The 27,075-nt window shown below is 40.2% G+C and overlaps 1 protein-coding gene across 11 annotated transcripts in view; it reads right to left on the bottom strand.

The window, feature by feature from the left end:
• The window catches only part of GLI3 (GLI family zinc finger 3), a 287,546-nt gene that overhangs the window by 73,759 nt on the left and 186,712 nt on the right, over positions 1-27,075 (bottom strand). For all 11 annotated transcript variants that reach the window (XM_059728658.1, XM_059728650.1, XM_059728651.1 and 8 more), the window contains 3 exons: positions 22,763-22,968; positions 17,832-17,978; positions 5,631-5,832 (listed from right to left, as the gene is read on the bottom strand). In XM_059728658.1, the coding sequence (XP_059584641.1) occupies positions 5,631-5,832; positions 17,832-17,978; positions 22,763-22,968 (555 nt within the window). The remainder of the gene's footprint in view (positions 1-5,630; positions 5,833-17,831; positions 17,979-22,762; positions 22,969-27,075) is intronic.

The following is a 27,075-nucleotide window of genomic DNA, read 5'->3' as shown; positions in this document are numbered from 1 at the left end:
GTTTTTTCAGTGTCTAGCTTAATAAAGCTCTGCCTCTGACTAGAGCCTGGAGGTGCTACCATACTACAATTCATATCTGCATGAGCGCACTTACACACACTTGTGCGTGCACACTCACACAATGTTAAATGATCTTCAACGTCGCAAAGTCAAACCTTCAAAAGTTGGGAAATGTCGGAACTAAGTTTGCCTATGCAACATTAATAGAGCATCAGTTCATTAGGATATGGTGTTTAATTACATGATCACACATTTATTTCACAGGATCTTTGCCTCATTCAGTCTACAAGATGGGCAGCACTTGGTTAATGAGCAATTACTCAATATTTACTTTTTCATTGTTCAACACATGCCTTATTTACTGCACATTAGTCAAACCCTGTTTGGAATGCAGAATCATTAATTTCCTTATGAGATTTTCTATGGCACATGTCATTACAATATCTGAGTGCCTCACAAATGTTAATTAATTTATGTTCAAAACCACGCAGTGAAGTAAAATGATAGTGCTCTCCTGCTTTCATGCACAGAGAAATGGATGTCAAAAATACCCACTAATTCTGAGCACCAGATTTCAGATAGTTCAGTTCTGGTTTCTCAAGGTACATTAACTATACTTCCACACCACTTCGGAGCTCCACCCATTCTTTTCTGCTCTGCAAGCTTCAAACTTGGAACTGAGGACTTAAGGATACTCTGGGGACGATTCGCCACCACTGGTATCAAGTAAACCAGAAACTGAGATCTTGAGAGCTGTTGCTAGGCTTGTCCTTGTAGCATTCTCACGCTCCATTTGGGATCTGGAGAATGCAGTTTAGGAGGAGGTAGGTGGCTGCTTATTTTTTAGCTGCAGCCTCAAGAGGAGCACAGTCAGTGTAGATATATGCTCTTAGCTGAGGAAGTCTAATAAGTCTCCAGTGAACACATGCTTATAAATTAGCTAAGAATGAGCAGATATAGTTTCAAGGACAGTGAAAGGCTCATTGGTAGTCCCAGGGCAAACCCTATGCCAAATTTCAAGCACACTCCTTGAAACATTAAGGAACCAGAGCTTCTCAAATAAACGGTTATACATTTTTAAAAATATGGGCAAAAGAGCACATTTTCCCCCAATCTCATTCCTGGAATGGGTTGATTCCTCCCCCGATATTAAAAAAAAAAAAAATCATCCTTAGGTACATAACTGGTATGAAAACATTGAACTCAAAAAATTTATGTTTGGCAGAGTTATAAGAAACTGACAACAGGTTCTCATGAGAAGCACTAAGCAACCTTAATTGCAATGGGTGTTGTCAGCCTTACATATAATGATGATGATAATGTCTTCAGTCCTGAATTACAAACTTTTACAGCAACTCAGAACTGCATCTGTGGGCCTTCTGAACTACAAAACTTACTTGTTCATGCTTAAATAATTTACTTGACAAAGGCTGCACATATATTGCTTTTCATTTTGTTTTAACTATTTTGTATGCAGATGTACATTAAAATTAAGAGGCATAATTTTTACAAGGATTTTAAGAGTTGTAAATCAAACACTAAGTGGCAAGGTCTGGGAAAGAGCTAGAAATATGCTGTGTAACCTTGGACACATCCATACATGTGCTTTAACGCGCAGTAGCCTACTGTACTGTGCATTAAAGCTTCACAGCAAAAACTGTGCTAATAGTAAAATTAGGCTACTGAGCATTAAGCTTCACTAAAAAAACATGTACTTTTGCTACTGCACATTAGGGAAGTCTAATGCACATATACAGTAGAGGTACTAAATTTAATTCACAATAGCAAAAGTACATTAATGAACATGTAGATGCAACCCTTTTTAAGGATCTCAAGTCTGTCTCTCTCCTTTTCCTCTGTTCCAAGAGAAAGATAGAATAACCTATTTCCCACTTTTGATATTGAAAATGTACAGTCTTATTGAAAAGAAAGAATGATTCATTCAATATTCAGAGAAATTTTGCAATTTTCATAATGAGAACGTAGGAATACAAAGTTGGGAAAACTACAAAATACCATAGGTTTAATTTAGCAAACCTTATTTTCCTCAGTAACACTTACTCACAGGACCCACTGAACTAAATCTCTAAGACCTTCCTCGGTCTCTGTTGAGAACTTTTTGAAAACTTCAGCAGCCCTAGACAAAACTATCCCTGTAAACAAGGATTTGCAGGACTATAGAAGAACACTGAAGAATTGCACAAAGTGGGATTGCCCCCCTGCATGGTTATGGGAATATGTCCTTGATTGTAAGCATAGGATGTAGTTGTTAAATCCATGTTGCAACTTTAACCCTGTTTCATTCATGGTTGACAGTATGAAGATTTAGCTCATTGTATCCTCACAGTAGCATAGGGAGGTAACAATTACAGCATAAAAATGGATGGACACTCCTAAAGTAACTCCCCTACCCTTTTAAAATGATTAAAAGCTACCTCTGTCTACAGCCCAGAGATTGCATTTTTTAATACTGTGTCATTTCTAAGTACTTTAACTTCACAAAAGGAAATTTAGAAAGTGTTTTTATTTTAAGCTATAACAAACAACAAGAGATTTCCTGATCAGAAAAGAACAGAAGATTTACAAAACTGTAGGAGAAGGAAGGAAACTGAACCACAGAAATAACATGCAGCCATATGCAGCTGATAGGACATGCTGTTGGTCAGGGTGAAGCTATTTGACATTCTACTATATTCACAAAGCCATCAGTCAAACACATCTACACCAGAGAATTTCTCATTTGGGGAGGGTGGTCACCTCAAGTAAGAAACCAAATTATGCCTCTGCCTACACATGATTTCTTCCCCTAAATTAAAAGCAACAGAAAAATGTTGAAAGTGTCATCCTAACCTAATGACAACATGGATAATTTGCCTTTACAGTACATATAGGCTACCTATACACATGCGAGGGGAAGGCGGGGGAGTGGTTCCTAGAGAGCCAATCTAATTAAAATACCACGTTGACAGATGTATTAAGCACCTGCACATTTAAAAATGGCTGTAGAATGTTTTAAATAAATTTGGTTAAAGTTGCCCAGTGGCCATTTTTAAACCCAAAGGACTTATACATGTGACACTGTGATGATGCTAGAGCATTCTAATTAGAATGTGGAGCAGACTCAATAAATCAAGCCTGCTCTAACACGTTCTAATTAGAACGCATCAGAGCACATGTATAGACACCCATACTTAGTAGATATGCCAGAAACTACTGCCAGCTATTGATATGATTCACATTCCATAGCTGTGGTGTTTGGTCATTGGAATTGCAGTTAGATGGACTATAGAGCTGTATTGCAGAGCTATACAGCTATATACATACATCAGTTTACGGTTCTTTAACTGGAAGTGTTCCAAAACACCAACTATACTTACGTTAATACCAAATATTTACAGCACTGTCACTTCAAAAGTCTGGCAGACTCATGGCTTCTTACGCACCACTTGCAGTCACCATTTTCTCTGGCAGTGTAAATCCCCACAGGCATTTTGAAGCTTTAAGTGTGTCATTTGTGTTGGAAAAGCATGTTCAGCCTTGCCAAAAATGGACATTTAATCTCAAGTAATGGCTATGGGGACCTGCTCTTTTCCCTAGCTGCAGACTGAAGGTGGATGCTGCTTTTAACACAGGGATCAGCAGTGGTCTTTGTTTGAGTGCCATAAATGCAAAATCAATATTTTCTGAGACTTCTGAGATTTTTTTGGAATGTGAAAGGAACTTTTGCTGCTAATGTTCAAAGATGTTGTGGCATAGAAAGCCCCATGCCTTTTCTCCTTTTTCCCCCAAATGAATTTTATTTCTTTTTTGTTTCTTCACTCTGCTTTTGTTCCTCACATTATGCCCCATTTTCTTCCTTCCCAGCTTTTTTGTTTCCTTGAAAATTCCTTTCACATCCTTCCTCCCTGCTCTCCTCTCCTTTTCAGTCTTCTTGTTCTACCTCACTGTTCAGTTCTCTATGCAAGTAAAGCAGGAAAGTGAAATGCCCAAGACTGATGGTGAATACTTCCTCTACATTTTCCCACTGGCAAATTGTGAAGGGAAATCAAATAAAGTGACAGGGGAGAGGAACAGAGGCTCCTCATTGTGCTAGTATAGTGACTTGGCCTACCACACTCTTTATAAGTGCATCATCCTTATTTTCAGGCATGGTATCTTCAGGCTTTAATCTGGAAACAGCCTCATAGCCATAAGAAGCATATAAGCAATCCTTGTTCGGTGAAAGTAAAGATACATGTAATTTATAGAACATAAATTTTAAGTACACTTTGAAGGAAAACCATCAAACTGACACCTGGAGTTTTAACAATGCTATCAGAACACATTTGTGCTTCACTCTATTTTTATAGTACCATTGGGACACTGTTGATTGTTGTATTCATGGGCAGGATTCATAAAAGACGCCCAAAGGTATGTCTACACCAGGGGTGCTCAACCTATGGCCTGCAGGACAGGCCAAATGCTCAACCTCCAGCCCACGCACCCATTGCATCTGGCTGACAGGGTAGAGATATTTGCATCTGGCCCGTGTGTAGGAAAATTAGACAGTAGGGGAGCAATGGCCATTAATAATACCACCCTTACTTGCTGCCAAATTCCCATGCCCCCTCCCCCCACACAGCCAGATTGGGGCCAGGCCACAACTCCTTCCTCCTCTGCAGAAGTAGGGCTGTGCCAGGCCCCCTTCTCCTTGCATGGATGGATCAGGGCCAAGCTGCTCCCCACTTCCCTCCCACAGTGATCCAACCTACAGATGGATCAGGCACTGACCAGGATAAAAATTGGGTACCACTAGTCTACGCCAACGATTTTCAGTCAGTGCACCATGGGTAGGTTGTGCAAACACCTACACACGATTCATAAAACAAACCCAGAGATTTCCAATAGGAAATCAATATTGTCAAAAATATTCTGCTCTGCTGTAGTCTTTCTGAGTTCTTTGCAACTGAACAACTGCCCCATTATTTTTCCATAGTCAACATTCAAATGAAAGTTTAGAGCCATTTTCTGAGGAGAGCCTTCAGCTTAGTGAAGAGTGCCTTGACTCTAAAAAGGTTGAGCATCACTGACACACCATGTCAAAAGATAGTAGGGATTACTGTTGTAAACATGTACTCACTCATTCCATCCCACTCTGCATAAGCCAAAAAACACATCATATAGCCACTTCTTGACATGAGGGCTACTCTCATGTTCATAGTCTTGGACATGCTCATGCGAGGTGCTCCAAGATATCTTTTAGGCACACAACACACGTGAAGCAGGAGAAAGTGGCGGTGGGTATTTCCATAGCAGTGTTCCTTAGCACCAGCTGACACAGGCCTAATTAATGAAGGGCCAAAAGCCCCAATCCTGCTCTGTGGCTTTCTATGTGAATATTAATCTTGCTGTGCAAGTGTACATTGCCTTCTAGATTGAAAAGTTATCTTCACCGGGTATTAACATGCCTGAAAAGCTTCTATTTGCTTATTTTTCTAAGCAGGAAAGCAATATTTTGTATTTCTATTTATCTCTGAGTATATGTGTGTATCTCTGCAAATATTCAGTTATGTGATATATGAGTGACCATGTACAATACAAACTAAAAATGCTATCATAAAAAAAAAATCAATACTTTGCAGAGTTCTTACCTTATTGCACTCGCAGATAAGTGGCCATAGGAGCCACTAGCTGAAGAACTGCTACGAGAATTATTGAGAATTGTGACCAAGGAGTTTGGAGATGTTCGTATCATGGTCTGAAGGTCAAAACTATGATCAGACAAGGGCGATATGGACAGTGTACGCTTTCGGCTTGGTCTAGCTGACAGCCTTGGACTCGGAAACCTGGCGCCTGTTATGTAAACAAAAATAATTATCCACCACAGCACTCTACCCCATTTATTTATTATTACTGGCGATGGCTATAAAGAATCACAAAACATCAACATGATGTGACAAGCCCACTCTTTCCACTTGTGATCTACTGGCTACAATTGAGGAAAATTAGGAAGAAAAATTTATCTTCCTGTGGCTTACCTCAGGGGAGCTCTGTTTATTAATGTGCAAGCAAAATGATAAATTGCTAAACAAAAGGAAAAGACTTTTATGTGTTATCCTTCTCATTTCTGGTGATTTATGAATCTGATGGCTGCTTAGACATTCACATCATTAATTCAACCACAAGCGATGAGATAGTAGTTCAGATCTGAGCTACCAGCCAACCCAAACCCCTGCCACTTCAATTCAAACAGCCAAAAATAGACTTCTAAAATACAAAATAGAGATTAAGATGCAGCTTTTCCTTTGCTAATCAGAAAGCCACATGGCCAAGGCTGGATGCAAAAATAAAAAGGAGCAGGATGTAAAAATAAAAAAGATGGCAAAAGTAACGTTAGCAACTTTTCTATCAACAAAAGTAATCAATTTGACATTCACAGCATTAGGCTATGAAACATTAGGATTTTATTTTAATTTTTCAAGCATTTAAAGATGTGCAGGGGGGGAGAAGGGGAAGGGATGCATCTACATCTATATAGGTCTCTATTTTTTTTTACCATAGGTTTAACTATTCAAAGCAACATATGGGATTTAGCCACACACCTTCCATTAAAAGGAACAGATAATGAATGGTTAAGTTCTGTGCACAGCTTAACCATAAAGTTTATCCCTTCCTTGATATGCAGCCACAACTCCCAAATCTGTGAACATTGATTCATTTCCATCTCCATATAATTTTAACAAAAGTTCTAGAGCTGAAGTATTTGCTTTAAGAATACCACCACCTCCATATTTTATGCTAATAACCTTAATCAGAAAAAAGGGATTGTGTCATGGAAATTTCATGTCCACTGCTTTGCATCCTTTCAGTTCAAGCCCTATTCTTCTAAGTACTCTTGGATAGCTTGAGGTTCTGTGCAAGTAGTCAACAACTAGTCACAGATTTCTCTTCTGGCTCTTTTTCTCTTTCCTTATGCTTCTTCCCACCTGGTGCTAAATACTGTGGTTCACTGGGACACTTAGACTTGTTTATGACATATGAGTGCTATTGACAGCAAGGGGACTATTCATGGGCATTAAATTAAGGAAATTTTTGAGTACACAGATTTCAATTACATTTTTTTTTTTTTTATAAACAGCGGATATAGGAGAGTTGTTCTTTTCCTGAATCCTCTGAAGTTCTTTGTCTACTTATCTTATATCTTCTGTGGATTCCCAACTATATTCATTTGAAGGGTACATAATCTAAAGCATCTCTTGACCATGACTGGTGGTTTTACTCACATGTGGCTTCAACTGCAAAGATATATTAGTTCCACTTACCAACCACCTACAGAACTCAACAACTGCAGCAAATCCATGGTATGTACCATGATTCTCTCCTGACTCTATGATTCCCATTGCTTTCCTCCTAATTCTTCTACTTTTATTCTGTTTAAAGGGCAAAATGGCACTGAATAATGAGGCTTGCCTCAATTTTCATTGCTGCATTGTTTTCACTTGACTTTTTTCCTTTGGCATCTCTGTGGGACACTCCTCTTTCTGTGTATTCAGCCAAATATTATACTTGATATTTGATGTTATTACTTCAAATTTTAAAGCATTTTTAAAGGTACAACAAACTTGTTTATGTTATCTGTTTTGCCTCTTTCTTTATGAGCTTCCTACTGTACTGTGTGTCAATTAGCTACTTTAGTAAGTACAGTGCCCTGAAACTTTGAAAGGCTGATATGAGAAGTGGCAATAAAAAGTTGTTGTGTATTTAGTAAGCATATACAAGATCCAAGATAAAGCAATAATTAAATCATAATATTCTGTACTCATTATAGAACTTAAGCTACAGGCTAGATCTGCAGCTAATGTAAATTAGTACAGTTCAACTAAAGTCAGTGGAGCCATGTCAGTTTGCTTCAGATGATCATCTCACTCACAGTGCTTTGGAAATGAGTAAATGCTATTACACTACCTCCATTTTACTGAGGGGATATCAGAAGCACATTTATTCTGGTCATACAACAAATGGGACAGGGAAAAGGACCCCTGTGCATCATCCCAGAGACCCCACTAATGATCTACATTTAAGGGTTGCAATCCCAAATGGTGCTGAGGCCCTTAAAGGAATAGCCATTGGCAAGCATTATATTTGTGCTGGGAGAAAAGAGAAAAAAAGAGAGCATATAGCTATTCAAGGGCTTTCTCTTGCAAGAGAACTGGCTCTAGAAAGAAATAAATGAAAAACATAATTCAGTGGTTTTTGTCAAAGAATGAAGTGGTTATTAAAAACACTGTAACATGAACACCACTGGAATACATCATAGAATCACAGAAAATGAAGGTTAGGAGGGACTCAGGAGGTCATCTAGGCCAACCCCCTGCTCAAACCAGGATCATCCCCAACTAGATCATCCCAGCCAACACTTTATTTAGCTGGGTCTTAACCTCTAAGAATGGAGATGTCACAACCGCTCTGGGTAACCTGTTCCAATGCTTTACTACTCTCCTCACAAGAAAGTTTTTCCTAATATCTAACCTAAACTTCCCTTGCTGTAACTTGAGACCACTGTTCCTTGTTCTGCCATCTGCCACTATTGAGAACAAGTCTAGCTTCGTCCTCCTCAGAACCACCCTTCACGTAGTTGAAGGCTGCTATTAAATCTCCCCTCAGTCTTCTCTGCTTCAGACTAAATAAGCCCAGTTCCCTCAGCCTCTCCTCCGAAGTCATGTGCCCCAGTCCCCAAACCATTTTTGTTGCCCCCTGCTGGACTCTTTCCAATTTGTCTACATTCTTTCTGTAGTTGGGCGGGGGGGAGGGAAGACTCAAAACTGGACACAGTTACTCCAGATGTGGCTTTACCAGTGCAGAAGAGAGAGAAAGAATCACTTCCCTCAATCTACTGGCAATACTCCTACTAATGCAGCCCAGTATGTTGTTAGCCTTCTTTGCAGCAAGGGCACATTGTTGGCTCATCTTCAGTTTTGTGTCCATTGTAATCCCCAGGTCCTTTTTCTGCATAGCTACTGAATAGCCAGTTGGTCTCCAACCTGTACCGGTGCATGGGTTTGTTCTGTCCTAAGTGCAGGGCTTGGCACTTGTTCTTATTGGACCTCATGAGATTCATTTTGGTTTTATCCTCCAATTTGTTGACGCCTCTCTGAATCCTAACCCTACCATATCTACTACTCCTCCAAGCTTGGTGTCATCTGTAAACTTGCTGAGGGTGCACTCTGTCCCATCTTTCAGGTCACTGATGAAGACATTGAACAAAAACAGGCCCAGCTGTCCCCTGGGGCACTCCACTTGATACTAGCTGCCAACTAGACAGGAAGCCATAGATTACTACCCTTTTGGCCTGATGATCAGGGATCCGGGTTTTCTGTTTCCCATGGAAAAATGGAGTAAACAGCAGATTTTACCTTTTGCCAGAGGCAAACACGGATTAATTGTTTTACTGGAGAAACTTGCAGATTTTCCAGTTTTGCAATGAGCTTCCTGCAGGCTGGCAGTTCCCACTTACCTGCAGGGAGCTGGGAGAGAGCAGGAGGAGGACGGTGAGACAGGAGGCATCACGTGCATCTATAATGCACATGGCCCCAGACAGTGAGAGCAGCTCCCGCAGGTAAGGTGGGAGGGCGGGGATAAGAGGGGGACTGAGGCCCCTGTGGGGAAGGAGGAAGGTGGGTAGGGCTGGGACTGCTGTCCAGCTGGGGGGGGTGTGTGGCTTGGGGCCACAATGCGTGGCTGCAGGACCCCAGCAAGTAGCGGGATGGGCTCCTGGGTGGCTTGTCTAGGGGACTGGAGGGTGGGGCTGGCTCCCTGCTGCAGCGCGCACTCCCAAGGGAGGCAGGGAGGACCTGCGCCCCCCAGATCTGTGCGTGGGGCAGGCAAGGGCTGAGGGCATGGACTCCTGCCCTGCTGCCCTCACCTGGGGCCTCTGCAGCCTGGTGGGCATGACCCAACACGGCAAGCCACAGAAGGGCCATACAAAGAAGCTGCTTGCTATCGTGAGCTTCACGCTGCCCAGGAGATGCACCTGCTGTGCGTGGGGCTGCTTTGAGGGCAGTGGCGCAGGGTTGCACCCCTCATTGCATCCCCACACACAGGAGGCACGTCGCCAGGGCAGCGCGGAGCTCACAGTGGTGAGCAGCTTCTCCGCATGGCCCCACTGTGCCCTGCCACACTGGCCCCTTAGTTGGCCTCTCTAATACCTGCACCAGGTCCTAGATGCCTGTGCATTGTTGTATTACCCTCCCAGCAAATGTCAGGGTGACTGAAGTCCCCCATGAGACTCAGGGCCTGTGACTGGGAAACTTCAGCTAGCTGTTTGAAGAAAGCCTCATCCACCAGTTCCTCCTGGTCTGGTGGTCTATAACAGACCCCACCATGACATCACCCTTGTTTCTCTCCCCTCTGACCCTAACCCAGAGACTTTCAACAGACCTATGTCGTTTCGTACTGGAGCAATGAGCAATCATACAGCTTTTAGATAAAGCACAACTCCTCCCCTGTGATCACTCCTCTTCTCCCCTGCCTGTCCTTTCTGAACAGTTTATACCCGTTCAGGACAGTGCTCTGGTCATGCGATCCATCCCACCAAGTCTCTGTTTTTGCAGTCAAGTCATAGTTCCATGACTGTGCAAGGACTTTCAGTTCTTCCTGCTTGCTTCCCAGGCTCAATGAATTCATATACAGACATCTGAGGTAACTAGCCAGTTGCCCTACTTTCTCAGGAAGGCCTTCACTGTTGCCCCTTCCTGCCTGTGCTTCCTCCAGGTCCCTTGCTTCCACACTTACCTCAGGGCTTTGATCTCCATCCTGTGGCGGACCTAGTTTAAAGCCCTCCTCACTAGGTTAGGGGGCATGTCTGTGATGATGCTCTTCCCTTTCTTTGTCAGGTAGATCCCAACTTTCTTAGCAATTCTTCTTGGAACAACATCCCATGGTCAGAGATGCCAAAGCCCTGCTAGTGACACCATCTACAAAGCCATGCATTGATCTGCAGGATGCATCTGCTTCTTCCCAGGCCCGTCCTCTTGACTAAAGGGATTGAGAAGAACAGCACCTGAGTCTCTGTCCCTTTCACCCAGAGCCCTGTAGTCACTTTTGATCTGTTCAGGGTCTCCCCTGGCAGTATCACTGGTGTCCACTGGATAAGCAGCATGGGGTAGCAGTCAGAAGGCCAGACAAGTCTCAATAATTTTTCCATGACATCTTGGATCCGGGCCCTGGACAAGCAGTAGACCTCCCAAGACAACAGGTTAGGCCAGCAGATGGATGCCTCTGTCCCCCACAGAAGACAGTCTCCAACTACCACCACCTGTCACTGCTTTTTGTTGGCAGTGGTCTCAATTCTATCAACTTTGGGGAAGCCTGGGCTGGCATATTCCACCAACAGAATGTGCTCCTCCTCCTCCTCCTCTGATGCAATGGTTCCATATCTGTTATCTCTTATTATTACTTCTGTTATCTCCATAACTCTGACTGGAAGTTAGGCTGCCTGCTAAGTGACCATAAGCATGGTTGGGGTTTGCTTCTTCCAGTCAGAGCCTCAACTCATTTTAGCATCAGAACCATTTGAACTATGACACCAAATCCTTAAACCCCATATACTAAATAAGTGTCACCTACATCTGAACTAGTTCTTCAGGTCCTGAAGATATGGCTACTGAGTACTCAGTGTGCACTCCAGACTTCCCAAAAATGCACACTTTTCTCCTCTCCCTTTCCTCTCTGAAGAGAACCATCTCTTCATTCTCTACCACTGTCCTAAGTTATACTCTGGCTCTTGTAAAAGGTCTCCCTCCCCCAAATCCTCTCTAAACCTCCCTCTTCTTCTCCAATTGCTGTTAGCAGCCACTCTGCTCTTCAGAACAAAGCCAGTCTAGGCTCCATGCCAGAACATCCCAACCTCTCATTCTGGAGAGATGACAGCTGTGGCTGTAGTTGAAGAGGTGAGAAATATTAAGCGAAGTGGATGTACAGCAGGGAGCCTAAACTCAGCCTGATTATTTGATAGCCAACAATCTTTTCTTCTCCTTGGGACAATTCCTTGATGGTCATCTCACCTAGGTATGGAAGACAGTCAGCCTTCATCATTCACTTGGGATCTGGCCAATTTCCTGAGGGTCAATAGTTTTTGCATGTAAATGAAACATTCCTGTTATATAGCAGAAGATGATGATTATAGCTGAATGAGAGCTCTACAGGATTTGATAATGGAAGAGTGGGTCTGGCTTCAAGCAAGGACGCAACTTTCAAAATGGAAAATACAATTAAGCGGAATTACTGTTTTCCTGGTCTTCACAGTTTAATTAGGTTTTAAATACTTAAATTTTTTTAAATGTGAAATAACCATTTATTATATTGCAAAATGTTTTAAACCATTCATTTAGCATAATATCATTCCTAATTAGTATATAACTATAAAAAGAAAAAGATTACAATTAATAAGCATCCCTGACTGTTAAAATAAACTTTTCAGTTTCGCCTAGGCATTTATTTTAAACACAAACACCTCAGCATTTATTTAGCAATTTGAAATATTTATCTATCTATGGTATTCTTTCAGTGAAGCATTACATTCCATCCTCTTCATAAAATTCTTGGAAACCAAATATGTAGGGCCAATGATTCACTAGAAACTTTATTTGCCATCCGCACAAAGCACTGAAAAACCATCAACTTTGGCAGTGAGTAAAAATGGAAGATAGATTTTGGAGCTCTACTGCATGGAAGACATAATTGCATAAGAATATGGAGTGGAAGTTATAATAAAAGAAAGTGTAAGAGCATACAGTAAAAATTTGAGTCAATGACCAAAAGTCAAAGCAAGCACGATTCATAAAAATCTGATTTCTTGGATACAGTTTATTTCTAAAATATGAGATATCAATCAGTACTTTAGAAAACAGAATACCACATACTGCAAATCTGTTCATTAACTTTATTTCTGAATCAAAATTTTTAGCACCTCTCAATTATTTATGGAACAGTTTTTAGATGCACATAACTTCACTTCTTTAAATTAAATTTCTTCACACAGGTCCAAGGTGTTGATCTTTACCGAAAGCTGTTTACATGACACGGTTGAATTAAAAAAAATAATAATTAGAATTGTGTTAAATTCAATGGTTTTTGGTTCACAGGCATCAGAAGAAATTTGGTTTTAATGTTATGGAAGTATATATTTTGAGTTTTGTCTTGGTTTCTAAACTGATAAATCTCTTACTGACATAGAAGTGAAACGAATGGCTCTACCAGTCAAAACACATATCACTTGGAACAGTTTAAATATGGTTTACACTGAGTGGTTCAAAAGTGCACCTTGAAAATCAAGTGCTATTCTTAACTGGTTCACTGCAATGTATGGACCCCAACATATAACATGGGTCTGGTTGGTCCTCCAGGCATTCCACACGGCATCCCTCCCAACGACCCTCCCCCCAAAGTTACTGAGGGTAAACAGTATGAATACTGTAAGCTGAAGTGTTAGAATTATCTTATATTGCAGCAGTATCCAAACACCTCAGTCAGGATTATGACTGCATTACAGTAAGAACTGTTTAAAAACAGGGGAAAAAAACAGTTCTAGAATTTAAGTAGCATTCAATCATCAAGGTGGTAATTTTTCAGAAAGTTGTAAGTACCTAAAAAGGGATGAGGGTGACATTTCTTCCCAACAAAACTTACAGTATAAATAAGTGCTGCCACTGTTGAGCTGGAACATAGCTCCATTTTCTCCCCTAGTTATATGCAGATATAATTAAAATACACTATAAAATAAGTATGGTCTAAGAATGGTCAAGAAGAAAAGAGAAAATCTGTGCAGAAACCCAAGTAAAAAATCTGTTTAGTGCCAGAACATCCTGCAGAAATAGCCACAAAAAGGCTTGTAGCGTTCAAGAAGATCAAGTTAAACTCCAAACCTCTGAAAGGAGGACACGGGAGGAGGAAGCGATGTAGTCAAGGATCCAAAGACAATCTTGGCCCTATTCCTTTCTAATACACCAAAAAGTCTTGGTAGATTAGGCTCCAGTCCATGCAGAAACTCTTAAACCTCTGCACAAGATCAAGCACATTGACTACTGCCCTACTAAGGTTCTCCAACATCACAAAGAAGGATATTCCTCATATTGCATACAATGCACTCATCTGTTCTGTATATTGTTGTTATTATTTGTATTAATCTAGAGGCTCCAAAATAGATCACTGTGCTAGATGCTGTATGCACATACACTTAAGAGACAACTGCCATTTTGTAAATAAAGAACAGTCTCTCTTTGTCTTTGTTTAGTTGTTGTGTGGAATAAATGAGAAGGGGTCTTTCAGTGGATTGAGTCAGTTACCTTCTCAGAATTTGATTAAAGAGATAATGAGGGAAACTATCAATTTCTTTTTCATTCTCTGTGACAAGACGGTGGGGAAGGACAACTTTTAAGATCACTATAAAAACCCTTGAGAAGAGAGATCCATACAAATGACATAGTTTTGCACTGATCACAGCATTTAGCTTTTAAATGTAAACATAGGCATTCATAATGTTAAAAAGCATCTTAATATCGCCTTTCTGCTAATTGTTTTGTTTCTCTTTTCTAATCTAAAATTCTGACAAAGAAGAAAGGGGTTTTCTTTAGCATGATGAATGATAGGACATTCAGATTCCTACTTAATGACAATTAATTTGCTGTATACCCATGCAAGTTAAGATAGTTTTAATTAGTTTTTACAAAGTAAAAGGGTAACTTCATCTCCTATTAAGATAAAAGCAGTTATTGCCTGACTAAAAACATTTTCATCAAACACAGAAGGTGAGCCTAAGTGACCTTCTTAGGATTCGCTCTCACTTTAATTCTCTATTTACTGTTTAAAAATAACCCATTTGCATAACATTGCTACATATTTTTGCCTTTAGCACCACAATAATTCCTCATTGAAAAGTTGCTGTTTTAATTAATTTCAAATGCCTGATCTCAACTTTAAAAACAAACACAAACAAATTAAATAGGTTATAATAAATATCCATGTGTCCAAATCCAGTGACAGGAAATGTTCCTATTTGTGAATATGGTTAAGGCACTCTTTTATGAATGAAGTTATCAGCAGTGAAGGCCAATATTCTCCCTTTATCTAAGAAGGGGTAATGCAGTTGTGATGTTAAAGCTGGGTTTTTTATGAATATTAGAGCACTGTCTCTCTTCTAGTCTTTACTTACATTAATAGATTCTTCAGTGTTGCTGCCATTATTTGTATAAGTTTTTCAGTGTCCAGTCTTAGGATTTCATAGAATGCCCATCATCATAGTAGCTAAGTACTGCACAGGAAAATTACAATAGATCTCCATGACAGTCTGGAATGTGCCCACTCTCTATATAGCACTTTGAGACTCAAGGTTTTATATTGGGTGGATCAAAGTCTCAATTAGATCCACATATGATAGTTCCATTGACCTCAACGGAGCTACAAAGTGGAAGCAATTTCATTTATGTAACCAGAAACGTGCGTAATACCAACTGCTTTAAGTTGTTATGGACATATTGTGTTTACCTGAATCCAAGATGTCTCTGAATTTAAGATTCTATATTGTTATAATTTTCCATGTAAAGAATCTTATTATTGGAGGGGTGTCTTAATTTTTTCCCCCATTGCTGCAATAGGGAAAGCAGTGAAAGGAGGGAAGGCTGCAAAGGGGGCTATGGGGAAGTCAAGTGGCCTGACCCCTCCTCCTCAGCCCCCATACCTTGCTCCCTGCTGCCTGTGTCCCCACCTGCACTACTTCCCCCTCCTGATGCCTGCCTCCCCCAAGGTGCCCGCACCCCCTGTTTCTGCCCTTCTGCTGGCTCTGCCCCTCTGCCAGTCCCTCAGCACCTCTGCCCCTCCTCTCCCACCCACACCATTGCTTACCTTCTGGCTCTGTCACTGGCATGGTCTTGGCCCTGCTACAGCCCTTAGCCCTGTTCTAGCCCCAGCCTGGCCATGCAGCAGCTAGTGCAGTGGCAGCAGCTCCCACTCAGCCCTGAACCCTGACCTGAGACTGAAGCTGCTGCTACTGCCACCGCTGCTGCATGGCTGAGCTGGAGCTGGAGCATGTACTCTGTGCTCTGGACTGCAGCAGGGCTAGAGACATGCCGGAGCGGAGGGCAAGCAGCAGTGGAGGTGCGGGGATTGGGAGAAGGCAGAACTGGCAGCAGGAAAGGGGTGGGCAGCAATGGCCATTCTGGGTTGGTCAGAGTCACATGTGCAGCAGCCATCTGCTTCCCACTCCTCCCAATTGCCTTGGACTCAAATCCAAGATGAGAGGCTTACCACCCCCCCCCCCCCATGTGGAAAAAGGCCTCGTCTTGGATTCGAGTAAGTATGGTATTCTAGACACATTAATAACAGCAAATAGTAATTTATCACCCATTTCTTGCATTGTACCCTGAAAACCCTTCTGAAAGCATCATGTTCTGTGAAGCTCAGCAGGACTGATATCTGTAAATCTGGTTTTATGTCAACTCTACTTGTACATATTCATTATAGGCCTCTTTAAGTAGGAAATAAATAAGCTTAGGATATCTTACCTACCTACCAAAAGTCATTGTGCACAGCTGCAGCACAATATATCATTATTAACAGAAACAGACTAAAGTTAAAAAAATATGCTCACTTTATTTCCAACTAATCAATGAAGATGTTTAATTTGCATGTTCAATTCCTGCTCCGTACAGTTTGCCTGACTCTTGTAAAAATGATTACTCCATCACATCTCTTACATACTCATGCATATACTCACACATACGCACACAAACATATTCAAACAAACTGCAAAGGATTTCCTTACAACAGCGGCTTTCCCATGCTCTTATACATTCTGTGGGGGAGCCTCATAACTCTCATATTTGATGTCAACTCCTTGGGATCAGCAGCCATGGAATATGGCCAATAATGAGATACAGAACCACGCACTAGCAAGGATTTTAAAAAGTTACAGGCCAAACAGGTGGTCTAATACAGTAGTACTGTTCCCTACTGCCAAGTGAGAGTCAACAAGGCTTGATTTCTAGTCCCAGCCTCAGACTTCCCAAGTTTCAGGGAGCTGAGATTGTTCCACACACAGTGTAAGCACCTCTTAAGTGGAGTGGAGTACTTTCCATAATTCAACAGCAACCGTTTTTTGGCTGATTAAGCAGTAGCAGTGAACAGCTTTACATGGAGTGCTCTCAATTCCTCGTTTGCTAGACAACGATGAAAGGTCTCAAAGAAGGTTAAGTGGTGGAGGAAGCTATATAGAAATTTAGGTTGGGATTCTCAGGGACTCAACAATCCATAACATGTAAGCCAGAACAACCTCAATGATTCTTCAGTGCAAGGTTGTACAGTTGTGAAATACTGCTGTTTCTCTCCGAAAACTCTTTCAGCACATTTTACAAGTTGTTCGCGTTATTTATTTATTTAGTTTTGGGGGGGTTTTTTAAGGAGGACACTTACTAGGATTAGAAAAATTGATGTAAACATTTTCCTTAGTAATAGTGAATACATCAACATTAATGATAAAACTGACTTGCATCTGGTTGATGTTTAAGGCAACATTTTTAAAAGCACCTAAGTCCCACTGAAGGTCAGTTTTGTTCATAGCCCTTTATGATCAGGATCAGTCAAATTTCCCTCCTGATTCCCTTTTAAGGATCACTGTCAAATTTGCAGTGCTATTCCTCCCAAAGTACTCTCAGGCCAGCATCCTGTAAAAAGAAGCATGGGGACACAAAGTCCCACTGATATCAGCAAGGTTCCATGCACTCACAGAGGTCGACCCATGCAGTTGTCTTTGTAAGACTGAGGCTGTAATTTGCCTCATTCTATATGGTGTGGTCACTTACTATCCATGGCATGAAGATACTCCATGTGAAGGGCACCAGCTCCTGCAGTGGCAGCAGAAGGAATGATGTCAGCATACGGGCTGCGCTGACCTGCCAACAAAGCCATCTGATGGTAATATTCAGCTGGACTGACTCCAGCATGGGGAGCTAAAAACACAACATAAAAAGTGCCATTAATGACGTAAGATAAACAAGAAGCAGAGTTTTATTACACAACTGTTTCCCTTTAGCTATTAAATCAGCTTGTTTATTTTTTAATGTAATGCAACGTCTGCAATATGCCATTGTGGTCAATATCTTTCAACCAATGATAATGCAAAGACACCGTTCAGAAACAGCAAGACATAAAATATTAATTAGCTCGTGGTGACCTCATTTTTTATATTTATTTTTGTAAGTGAATCTCCAGGTGAGACTGACAGCACCGGAAACTAATATGTTTTATTTAGTCACATAAAAGCTAACTGCAAGTAGCACTAGCATCTCTTCAAAGCCTTCTGCCAATATGTCTCAACCCCGTCTTGAAGGAACTATCTCCAGAGGCAGCAAAGCTCATTCTAGTCTCTGGACTCTGCTGAGAAAACCAAAAGAGTTTAATTTATGGCAAAGGTTTTTGTGTATGTAGAGCTGGAGCAGGACAAGCTGACTTCCTCAGATCATGTAGCTCTCAGATGGGAGCAACTTATTTTTGATCTAGGCTGAATTCAAGTTGAGTGAGGCCTTCTACCATTCCTACAAACACATATGTAACTGTACTTATGAGAGCACTCCAAATGAACTTAATGGAAATACTTGTGTCCAAGGGTTTGCAGGATTTAGGGGAAGTCTCTATACACTATTACCAAATTTATGAGTCATCCAGTCCTCTGACAATGACTTCTTTTAATCTTATAAAAGCGAACACTTCTTTCTTCTTTAAAAAGCATTTATACGCTATTTTCCCCATAAATTGGTGAAGCATTACTAAACTCCATGAGATTAAATGAGGTATAACCCTGGGCTAATGAGAAAATCTATGTTAGTTTAACAGTACACCATTTAAGTGGGCCTCTAATACTACAATAATTAGGAGGTGGTCTTGTGGTTTAAAGCAGAAGGTGGGGGGTAGGACAGATTACACAATTATGGTGTTTTAGAAGTGGGGAGGCACTCACTATAGTTCAGAGGAATCCCTTATAACAGTTTTTCTATCTGCTTTATTCCACATTATGCAGAAGCTAAATCACAATAATTTACTCCCTGTTTTATTCAGGGACATACTATTGTGGTGTACCTATTGCATCCTACAGGAGTGAAGACACAACACAGATCACAAATCAGCTGACTGACAGTCCTGTATGGTAGGTCTCCCTGCTTTCTGCCCCACTGCATCACTACCTTTAAAGTGGTATACATGCTCATCTGTCTATACCCTATGTATTAGAAAAGCTTGGTTCTATTCTTGGTTCTGCTCTATGGCATACCATGTGACCATGCGACCTTGGCTAAGTAATCTTAGCCTGTCTTTTAGTTGCTTTCTTTGTAAAGTGGAGTTAACAAAATTGTCCTACTGTACTCTTACAAATGTTGTTCAGTACAGTGCATTAATGTTTTTAACGTTCATTAACATCCTTGAATTTAAGATTAATTTATACTTTTTTATTATACATTTCTCCTTGCTTTCATTTAGCATATCCTGAGTGGAAGTAAAACTTCAAGCACTGCTCCTACAAACACTAACGCTTGAATAATTTTATTCACGTAGGATTACTAATATGGGTGAAGTTACTTATTTGAATCTGTGCTGGAAGGATCAGGTCCAAAATGCAAACAAGCACCAAAGTTTGTCTAAAAGGAAAAAATGCTGATGTCAGAGTAAAAGCTCCTACAGCAACAGAATTTACAAAGCAGACTGTACCCTTAGATAAAATAGGCAGAAACACATTTTGCTGATATATAATGAAAGACAACATATTGAAGAGTATACATTATTTTAAGCCAAACTTTCAGAAAAAAGGTAGGAAAAAGAAAAGGAGTTTAGAAAAGGACTTTTCAGAAGTAAGGATAGTAAAGAAACTGAACCAAAAAGGAACCCCATCAAAATTACAAAATAATTAGAATCCCTTCCTCGCCCACTGTCACCTCTTGTAAAATGGTAAGAAAAGCATTTGACGCAAATTAAAAAAAACTCATTATACTGAGTCATTGATTTTAAAATTTTACAGTAGTAGGCAACTGCAATATCTTTCCAGACACACTTAAAATGCTTCCTGAGCTTTCTGACATAAGTGTCTGGGTTAACTAACAATAACACTGCAAGCTCAGAAGGAAAAGCAGCAGAACCAGCAAAGGCATAGATGAACATATATAACTGTACTACTAATGCTCCATATGTTCAAGGTTTGGCTTACTTAAGAAAGCTTTCCTGAAGGTCTTCTTTAAATATAAAAAAACTGGCCAACTAATAATGTGTTAGTTGAAGAGTAATTGAGTTTAGCTGCAAAGTTCAGCTTCCAAAATATGTAGCTAATATATATATATTAAGTATTTTGGAAAAAGCAAAACTTAATGGAACTATTCACATGTATAGATCTACTCATGGGCTTCTTAGCAGGACTGCACCATTAAGAGGTGATCCAAATCCAGCCCTGCTGTGACACAGGTCATTTAGAATTTGAGATTATTAGGCCAGGGACCAGGTCTTTGTCACTTTGCACCAGCTTTTACCCCATGGTAGCTTCAGTGGAGTCACTCCAGTTTTATGCAAGTGTAAACTGCAGAAAAGTGAGCCCCTGTGTCTTCTTTGTGTGTGGACAACACTGAGAGCATTTGGGACTGTACTGGAAAACATACAAATTGGATAGGCCCAGTCCTTGGCTGCTTTGTGTTGTTGAAGTGAGTTTTTGAATGGTTCTGCATCACCGGTGTTCCTAAAAGTGACAGGGCAGGATGCAAGGCACTCAGCTATGTTCTCCCCTGCTTCACCAAAAGGCTACAGGAGGCATAACAGAGCAGACCTGTAGCTTGCTTTGGGTTACATTCTAGGCTTTTTTAGTTTCCACCTATCCCAGGATCTGTGCATCAGTGTACTGATCCCTGGAACAGTAATTTAAATGGCCTAAAGCAATTTAATTAATGATACATACCTTTTTATGTATTTCAGGAAAACAGCACAATTGTATTTGCCTTCAAGTGCACGTTGTGCATGTGTCTGAACGGATTAGTAACTCAGTTCTGACATTAGCAGTGTGCGTATATGCACACGTATGGCAACAAATATGCTGTTATTCATTGTAATTTGCATTCTGGTAGTACCCAAAATGGGGCAGGGACTATAAATGAACACAAGACATTATGGTATGATCCTAGGAAGCTTTCTCTGAATAAAGGTTGTATGGTTCCATGCTTGACTAGCACATACAGCTAGCTGTGCAACATATTTACCTGCCTTTAAAAAAACAGGTCATTTTATTGACACCTCATGCCAGATATGCCATACAGATGGTATGCATTGGTCTTTATTTATGCATGCAGTGGAGTAGAATCAAAGTGTAAGTGATTTTTTTTTTGAATTAGATTTGATAAAAGGTTCTTGAATTGTCCTTTATATTAACCTTTATTAAAAAAATAGAGAAACACATAATTATAACATATTTATTTAAAAATAAATCTATCAAAAGTCTCTGAGGCAGGATAAGCACTCCACAGTAGTTAGTGACAAGTTCCTTTACAATAATTTTTCCAGTCACTGCACAGAGATTTTTTTAGAGAAGCATGGAGTTAACAATGATTTACACAATCACCAAACAGTCCATACCACTGACAAAAAAGCCTTATGTGTATGCATAAACTCTGATTGACAATAGGTCATTAAAATTTATGCTCACAAGAATATGTACCCATAACTAATGGATTAGCTGTAAAGGTATATGTTCTTATAAGTGAGGATTCATTAGTTATCCATTTGGGCAGGGTGTACTGCTCATTTTTCAAATTCAGCTAACGGCAGTTTGTCTCTCTTTTGTAAATTTGTGTGTGCATTGGAAGGATCTTTTTTCTTAGTTAAAAAGGAGTTAAATTATTGCCACTAAATTATACATTATAATTCTATTCAGCAAAACATTACCATTTTGAAGTATCAAACTACTAAACTATGGAAACAAAATAATTAACAGGATCCAGCCTACATGTGATTCTGTTCACTGCTCACTCAGGGAAAAGTCCCAATGAAATTAATGGGAGTTTTGCCAGAATAAGGATAGAGGAGAGACTGCAGATGTTAAACTCACATCCAAATAAACAGGAAAGTAATATCTGTATACCAGCCAAACCTAAAGGAAACAACACTTCCTAACTATATTACCTAAATTTGACTAATTTAAACACATGGGATTTGCCTGTGATCACCAATCACCTACTTTATTCCAGTGTAATCTCATTTGGCCAGATCCTCACCTAGAAGAAATCACTGTTCCACTGAAATTAAGCAGTGCTATAATGGTTCAAAGTAAACAGTGAGTACAGAGTTAAGATAATAAAACTACTGTTTTAATTAAAGAAAAGAACTTCCCAACAAATACGTTCCATGAATATGGTGCTCCTCTAATTTTCACTAATTAAGAATTTGGTTTGATTCAGTGCAGATATTCTTGATTTACAGAAAGAACAAAATCTCACCCACAGTCCATCCCACAGACAAAAGATGTTCTAAAGCTGACGCCCCTTTAGATTTTAAATTTTGCATGAGGATTTTTTTTTGGCAAAAGTTTCAGCATTTGTGAAATATACAAATGACCAGTGATAGGCTGATGAAGTATTGAAACATTTATGACATAATGAATATATCTGACAAAGGTGCTGAAGCTGCTTTGTATGAAGAAAAAAATGTTGACAAGATTAATATAACTTAAGTCGCCACACTGACAGCAAACAGGAAACCATTCTTAACCCACCGTCTGTTGGGCTGAGTCCTCGGGCTGCTGAGATCATGGACAGAGAAGGGCTGCTGTGCAGGGATCGAATGTAGTCCATGTATGGGTTAATGTAAGGGTGAGGAGGGCTGAAGGGAGATTCTGAGGTGGCAGCCGGATTTCTGTGTGGAGAAATTCTAATGAATGGAAGATCTGAATACGTTGGGCTATTAGATAATGCAGAAGGCCTAGAAAAAAAAAAGAGAAGAGAAAAAATAGATTATTGATACAATGAACAGCACAAATAGGGAAGCAAAGTTTTTTTTTCAATAAGAGAATAACAAGTAGACTGTATGTGTAATAATTTCCACAAACTTCAACTACCTGGAGAGAAAATACTAGGCAATGAAGAATTCCCTAGATCAGCTGATCCCTGATCTATTTTTAATTTAAGGCCATTTTTGGTGTATATTTTTCCTTTAGATTTCAGAAGAAAATAATGCTAATTAGTGTGAAAAAATATTCTGTTCACCACATACTAATTACTTCTGCAATATAGAATTCATGCTGAGATGGCTAGTCATTTACAACTTCTAAAAAGCCCATTTATTGGAAAAAAATTTAAAAAAGAGGTATTTTGCCAATTTCCATGATTTATCAACTTACCTCTACTGTAAATGCACACCTATATTTGTGATGAAAGCAAATGTAGATGATCCAGAATTCGTTAATCATTAAGAGGGTTAGGCTTTTTAAAATTACTTTTGCCAATGTTCATTTGCATGGATGATGACAAAAACTAGGTTGCAACAAAGCAAAGATTCTCCTTTATGTTTTTAGCATGATATGGTACCATAAACTGATTTGGTGTCTACAACTATTCAAGGATTTTTTTGTTGATAGCTTTTATTGGATCAATGTATAGTCAAGAGAGATGTTAGACACAAGACACAAATTGCCCTTCTTCAGGTTGTAGCTACAAGAATACTAACTCTACTACAAGAATTCAGTAATTAACCGCATCACTTTTGTCAAGAGAGAACACTGTGTCTTTCTCAAGCTTCACACAAAGTCATAAGGAACTTAGGCTGAACCTTGAGTTCATAGCTGATCAGGACAAATAGCTTTTCCTGAAAATATCCTTGTCATCACACCCTGCTACAATGCCCATAGTCTGTCTGAATGCCTTCTCTCACAGTGTCCATGTTCCAAGGCAGGGGAAAAAGACCAATTTTCAGAAGTAAGGCTTGGAGTGCTTGCCCGTAGCAACCTGATCTTTGGCAAAAGACAATGATTAAGCCTGTCATGCATTTGCAGTAGTCCAATTGGTTGACCTGAACTAAATGCCTTTTTGTCCCTGTTTTTCCAATTAGTTTAGTGTATATATAGAACAGACATAGGCAGCAGCTGTGAGAGCAGTGGGGGCAGCTCATTCCTTTGATGCTGCTGGCTTACAAAGAATAATAAAACAAGAAATGTATTTTTTTAACGTACGCATACCGCGATCAATGGGGTAGTTGTCATCACCTATCAGGCTAACAGAATGTAATCGGATGCAAGAGCCAATTCTGTTCAGCTATCAGCTTGGAAACACTAATGTATGAATGGGACAAAGATCAAACTTATTAGTTCCTAACGTGACACCAACTTCCTTGAAAAAAATGAAGTAGGCTTATAAAAAGTGGGGGAATAAAGGTTTTTCCTGCTTTGTTTTGCTCCCCTTTTCTTCCTTCCTTCCCTATTTGATGTTATCTTTTTGGCTTGGTAAAAGTATTTTCAAGGTAAATCCATTTTAGCTTTCCACATATGAAAATAGCCCATTTGCTCCAAGGTTAATGTTATGCAGCTACATTCATTGGGTATTAAGAACACACACTAGCAACAGATTCATTTCTTTGCCACCTTGGCAAATTATCCACCAAACCCTAACAACTGACCAAGAACCATTTATGGTGTTTTAAGTGTTCTTGAAGTCAGAAAAATGTCCATATAAGAATGGCACCCACTTTGTCAAGGCATTTTTACACTGCATGTTTTTGAGTCATCTTTCCTTTACTGGTTAAAGCAAAATGCTACTTCTGTTAGCAGTGTAAAACCAATGTTTATGAAAGAATGAACTGGCCTTGAGGTTCATTGTCAGGCAAAGTTCAAATCACAGAATCCTTATAACTAATGATGATGTAAGAAGCAAAAAAAAACACAGCTGGAGATCACATTACCTGGTAAGTTTCCTGTCAGGCCAGCAAAGAAAATATTGTATATTGATTGATTAAACTTGGCAAATTTAACCTGCAAACTATTTAGAACAGGTAAATTTGGAGCTGCATGAAGTCATTTTACAGGTTTTTTGCTGTTAATACAAATCAAGAACTTTTAGACACCCAAATACCACGCAAAAGCCTCAATATTATCCAGTGCATATTTAACAGTAAATTGTTTAACTGATTTTGCAAGCAAGCTGAAAGTCTATGCTATTCTCAACGGTCCACTCTCCAACTGGCTGAGAGCCAAGTACAGCAGCAGAAATAGGCTTGAGATCCAGGCATGTCAGCTCCTCCCTTTCCAGATCCAAGGGAGCCCTTCAAGGACACTAGGTCCCAACAGCCACTCCTCCTTCACAAAAACCAGGCCCAGACCTAGCAACTTGCTGAGGATGATATAAAAAGCATCAGACCCTGGAAAACACCAATTGCCAGTAGCTCTGCATCAACAAGAAGGGATGTCAGCAGATTCTAATATTCATTTTTTCAGCTCTGGACTATTATGTTTACTGATCTCTCTCCAACAGGATTTTAACTTCCTTCTCTAATCACCTCAGGTATGCTCCTCTTTGTCCCACCCTGCTCCTACTCCTCCTCAGCCTCCGGATCCTCATTTCCTATTAGTTTCCCTTTTACTCTTTCCTTCATCCACTCTCTCCTCCCACAATTTCAGCTCTCCTGATTTCCTCCAATGTCATTTAATCTTCCCCTCAAGCTTTCCTCACCCAAGTCTCCACTGTGAACAGCTTTAAAAATGACCATTCCACTTCCTCCAGAAAGAAGTCTTTAAAAATGACAAAGCAATTCGTTATTTGTCCTTCTCCTTCTTGCAAACTTACTGCAGGATGTCAACAACTGCTTGCAATGTCATGTTTCATTTTATAAACTCTGGAGCATAATCATTCTCATCATCAGGTAAGCTGAAATCTGTGTGAACTTGCATGAGAAGAGGTCACTCTGTATCATCTCCTGCAGAGTGAGATGTTTCCAGAGGGCACAGGCATGTGGTTTTCTACCTCAATGGAGCTTCCATGTTTTGAGGGAAAGCCAGAGGTCACAGGCATCTATGCAAACTGGCAGAACTTCCATCCATCCATCCATCCATCCACGTTTTCTATAGTATTTAAGTACCTGACTGACAAAAACTCAGAAGTATGGTGCTTACCTTTAAGCACGTGCATAATCCCAGCTGTACTCATTAATGCACTTAAGCATGTACTGAAGTGACTTTCAGAGCACATGAAAGCGCTTGCTGAATCAGGGCCTTGTGCTGTTGTAGCTACTCCCAGACTCCCTGGTAAAAAGACTCTAATTTAATTCAAATTCTTTTATACTCTTAATCGTTCCTTGAAGTCAAAGAGATGTTTCCAGGTTTGAGAAGAGAGAACATAATGCTGTATTTTATTGTTTCTATTTTTCATTTTAGTATACTAAGATGATTGTATGAAACTATTCAGTGATTCAGATTATACTGACTCCCTGGAAAAGCTTGGCTTTTCAGCACAGGGTGCCCTTCCCCCTCCAGACAGGATCTGTGGAATGGCCCCTAAGACATAGAGGAACTGCTGAAACCACATAGCCTCTCAGATCTGGGACAGACATTGCATAAATCAGTTTGGGCCAAATGAGTTAAGTCTGATACTACATTCAACCAGGTTTATCTTAAACCGGTTTCGGCCATTTTGAAACTGGTTTATGTGCACTGAATGTCTGTTCTGTTACAGGTTTAAAACAGTTTCTGATCACTTCAGCTGGTTTATGTGTGATGTCTGTCCCTAGCTTCAGGTATTGGTCCTGAGGCTCAAAAGCAGCTGTATTCATCTGAACTTTCCCTTGCCACCACTGTCTTACATAAGGAGTGTTGGATGAGCCCTTACCTAAATAATGTCTTCAGAGCTGATGGAGATCAGTTGCACAGAGTACCAGCCCAAACTGCCCCACACACCTAATACACAGCTGCCCTACACCTACACCTACACCTCCCAAGTTGCAGGTGTGCAGATTCTGACCTATAGAGAACCCCTTGGAGGAAGGGGTGAGAATGCCACCCCATGCAAGAGGAGTGAGATTGTTCTCAGGAGACCCCAGGGGCCC

The sequence above is a fragment of the Alligator mississippiensis genome, chromosome 5, assembly GCF_030867095.1.
Source record: "Alligator mississippiensis isolate rAllMis1 chromosome 5, rAllMis1, whole genome shotgun sequence".
Classification (NCBI taxonomy): Eukaryota; Metazoa; Chordata; order Crocodylia; family Alligatoridae; genus Alligator; species Alligator mississippiensis.
This window is presented reverse-complemented; position numbering and strand designations above follow the sequence as displayed.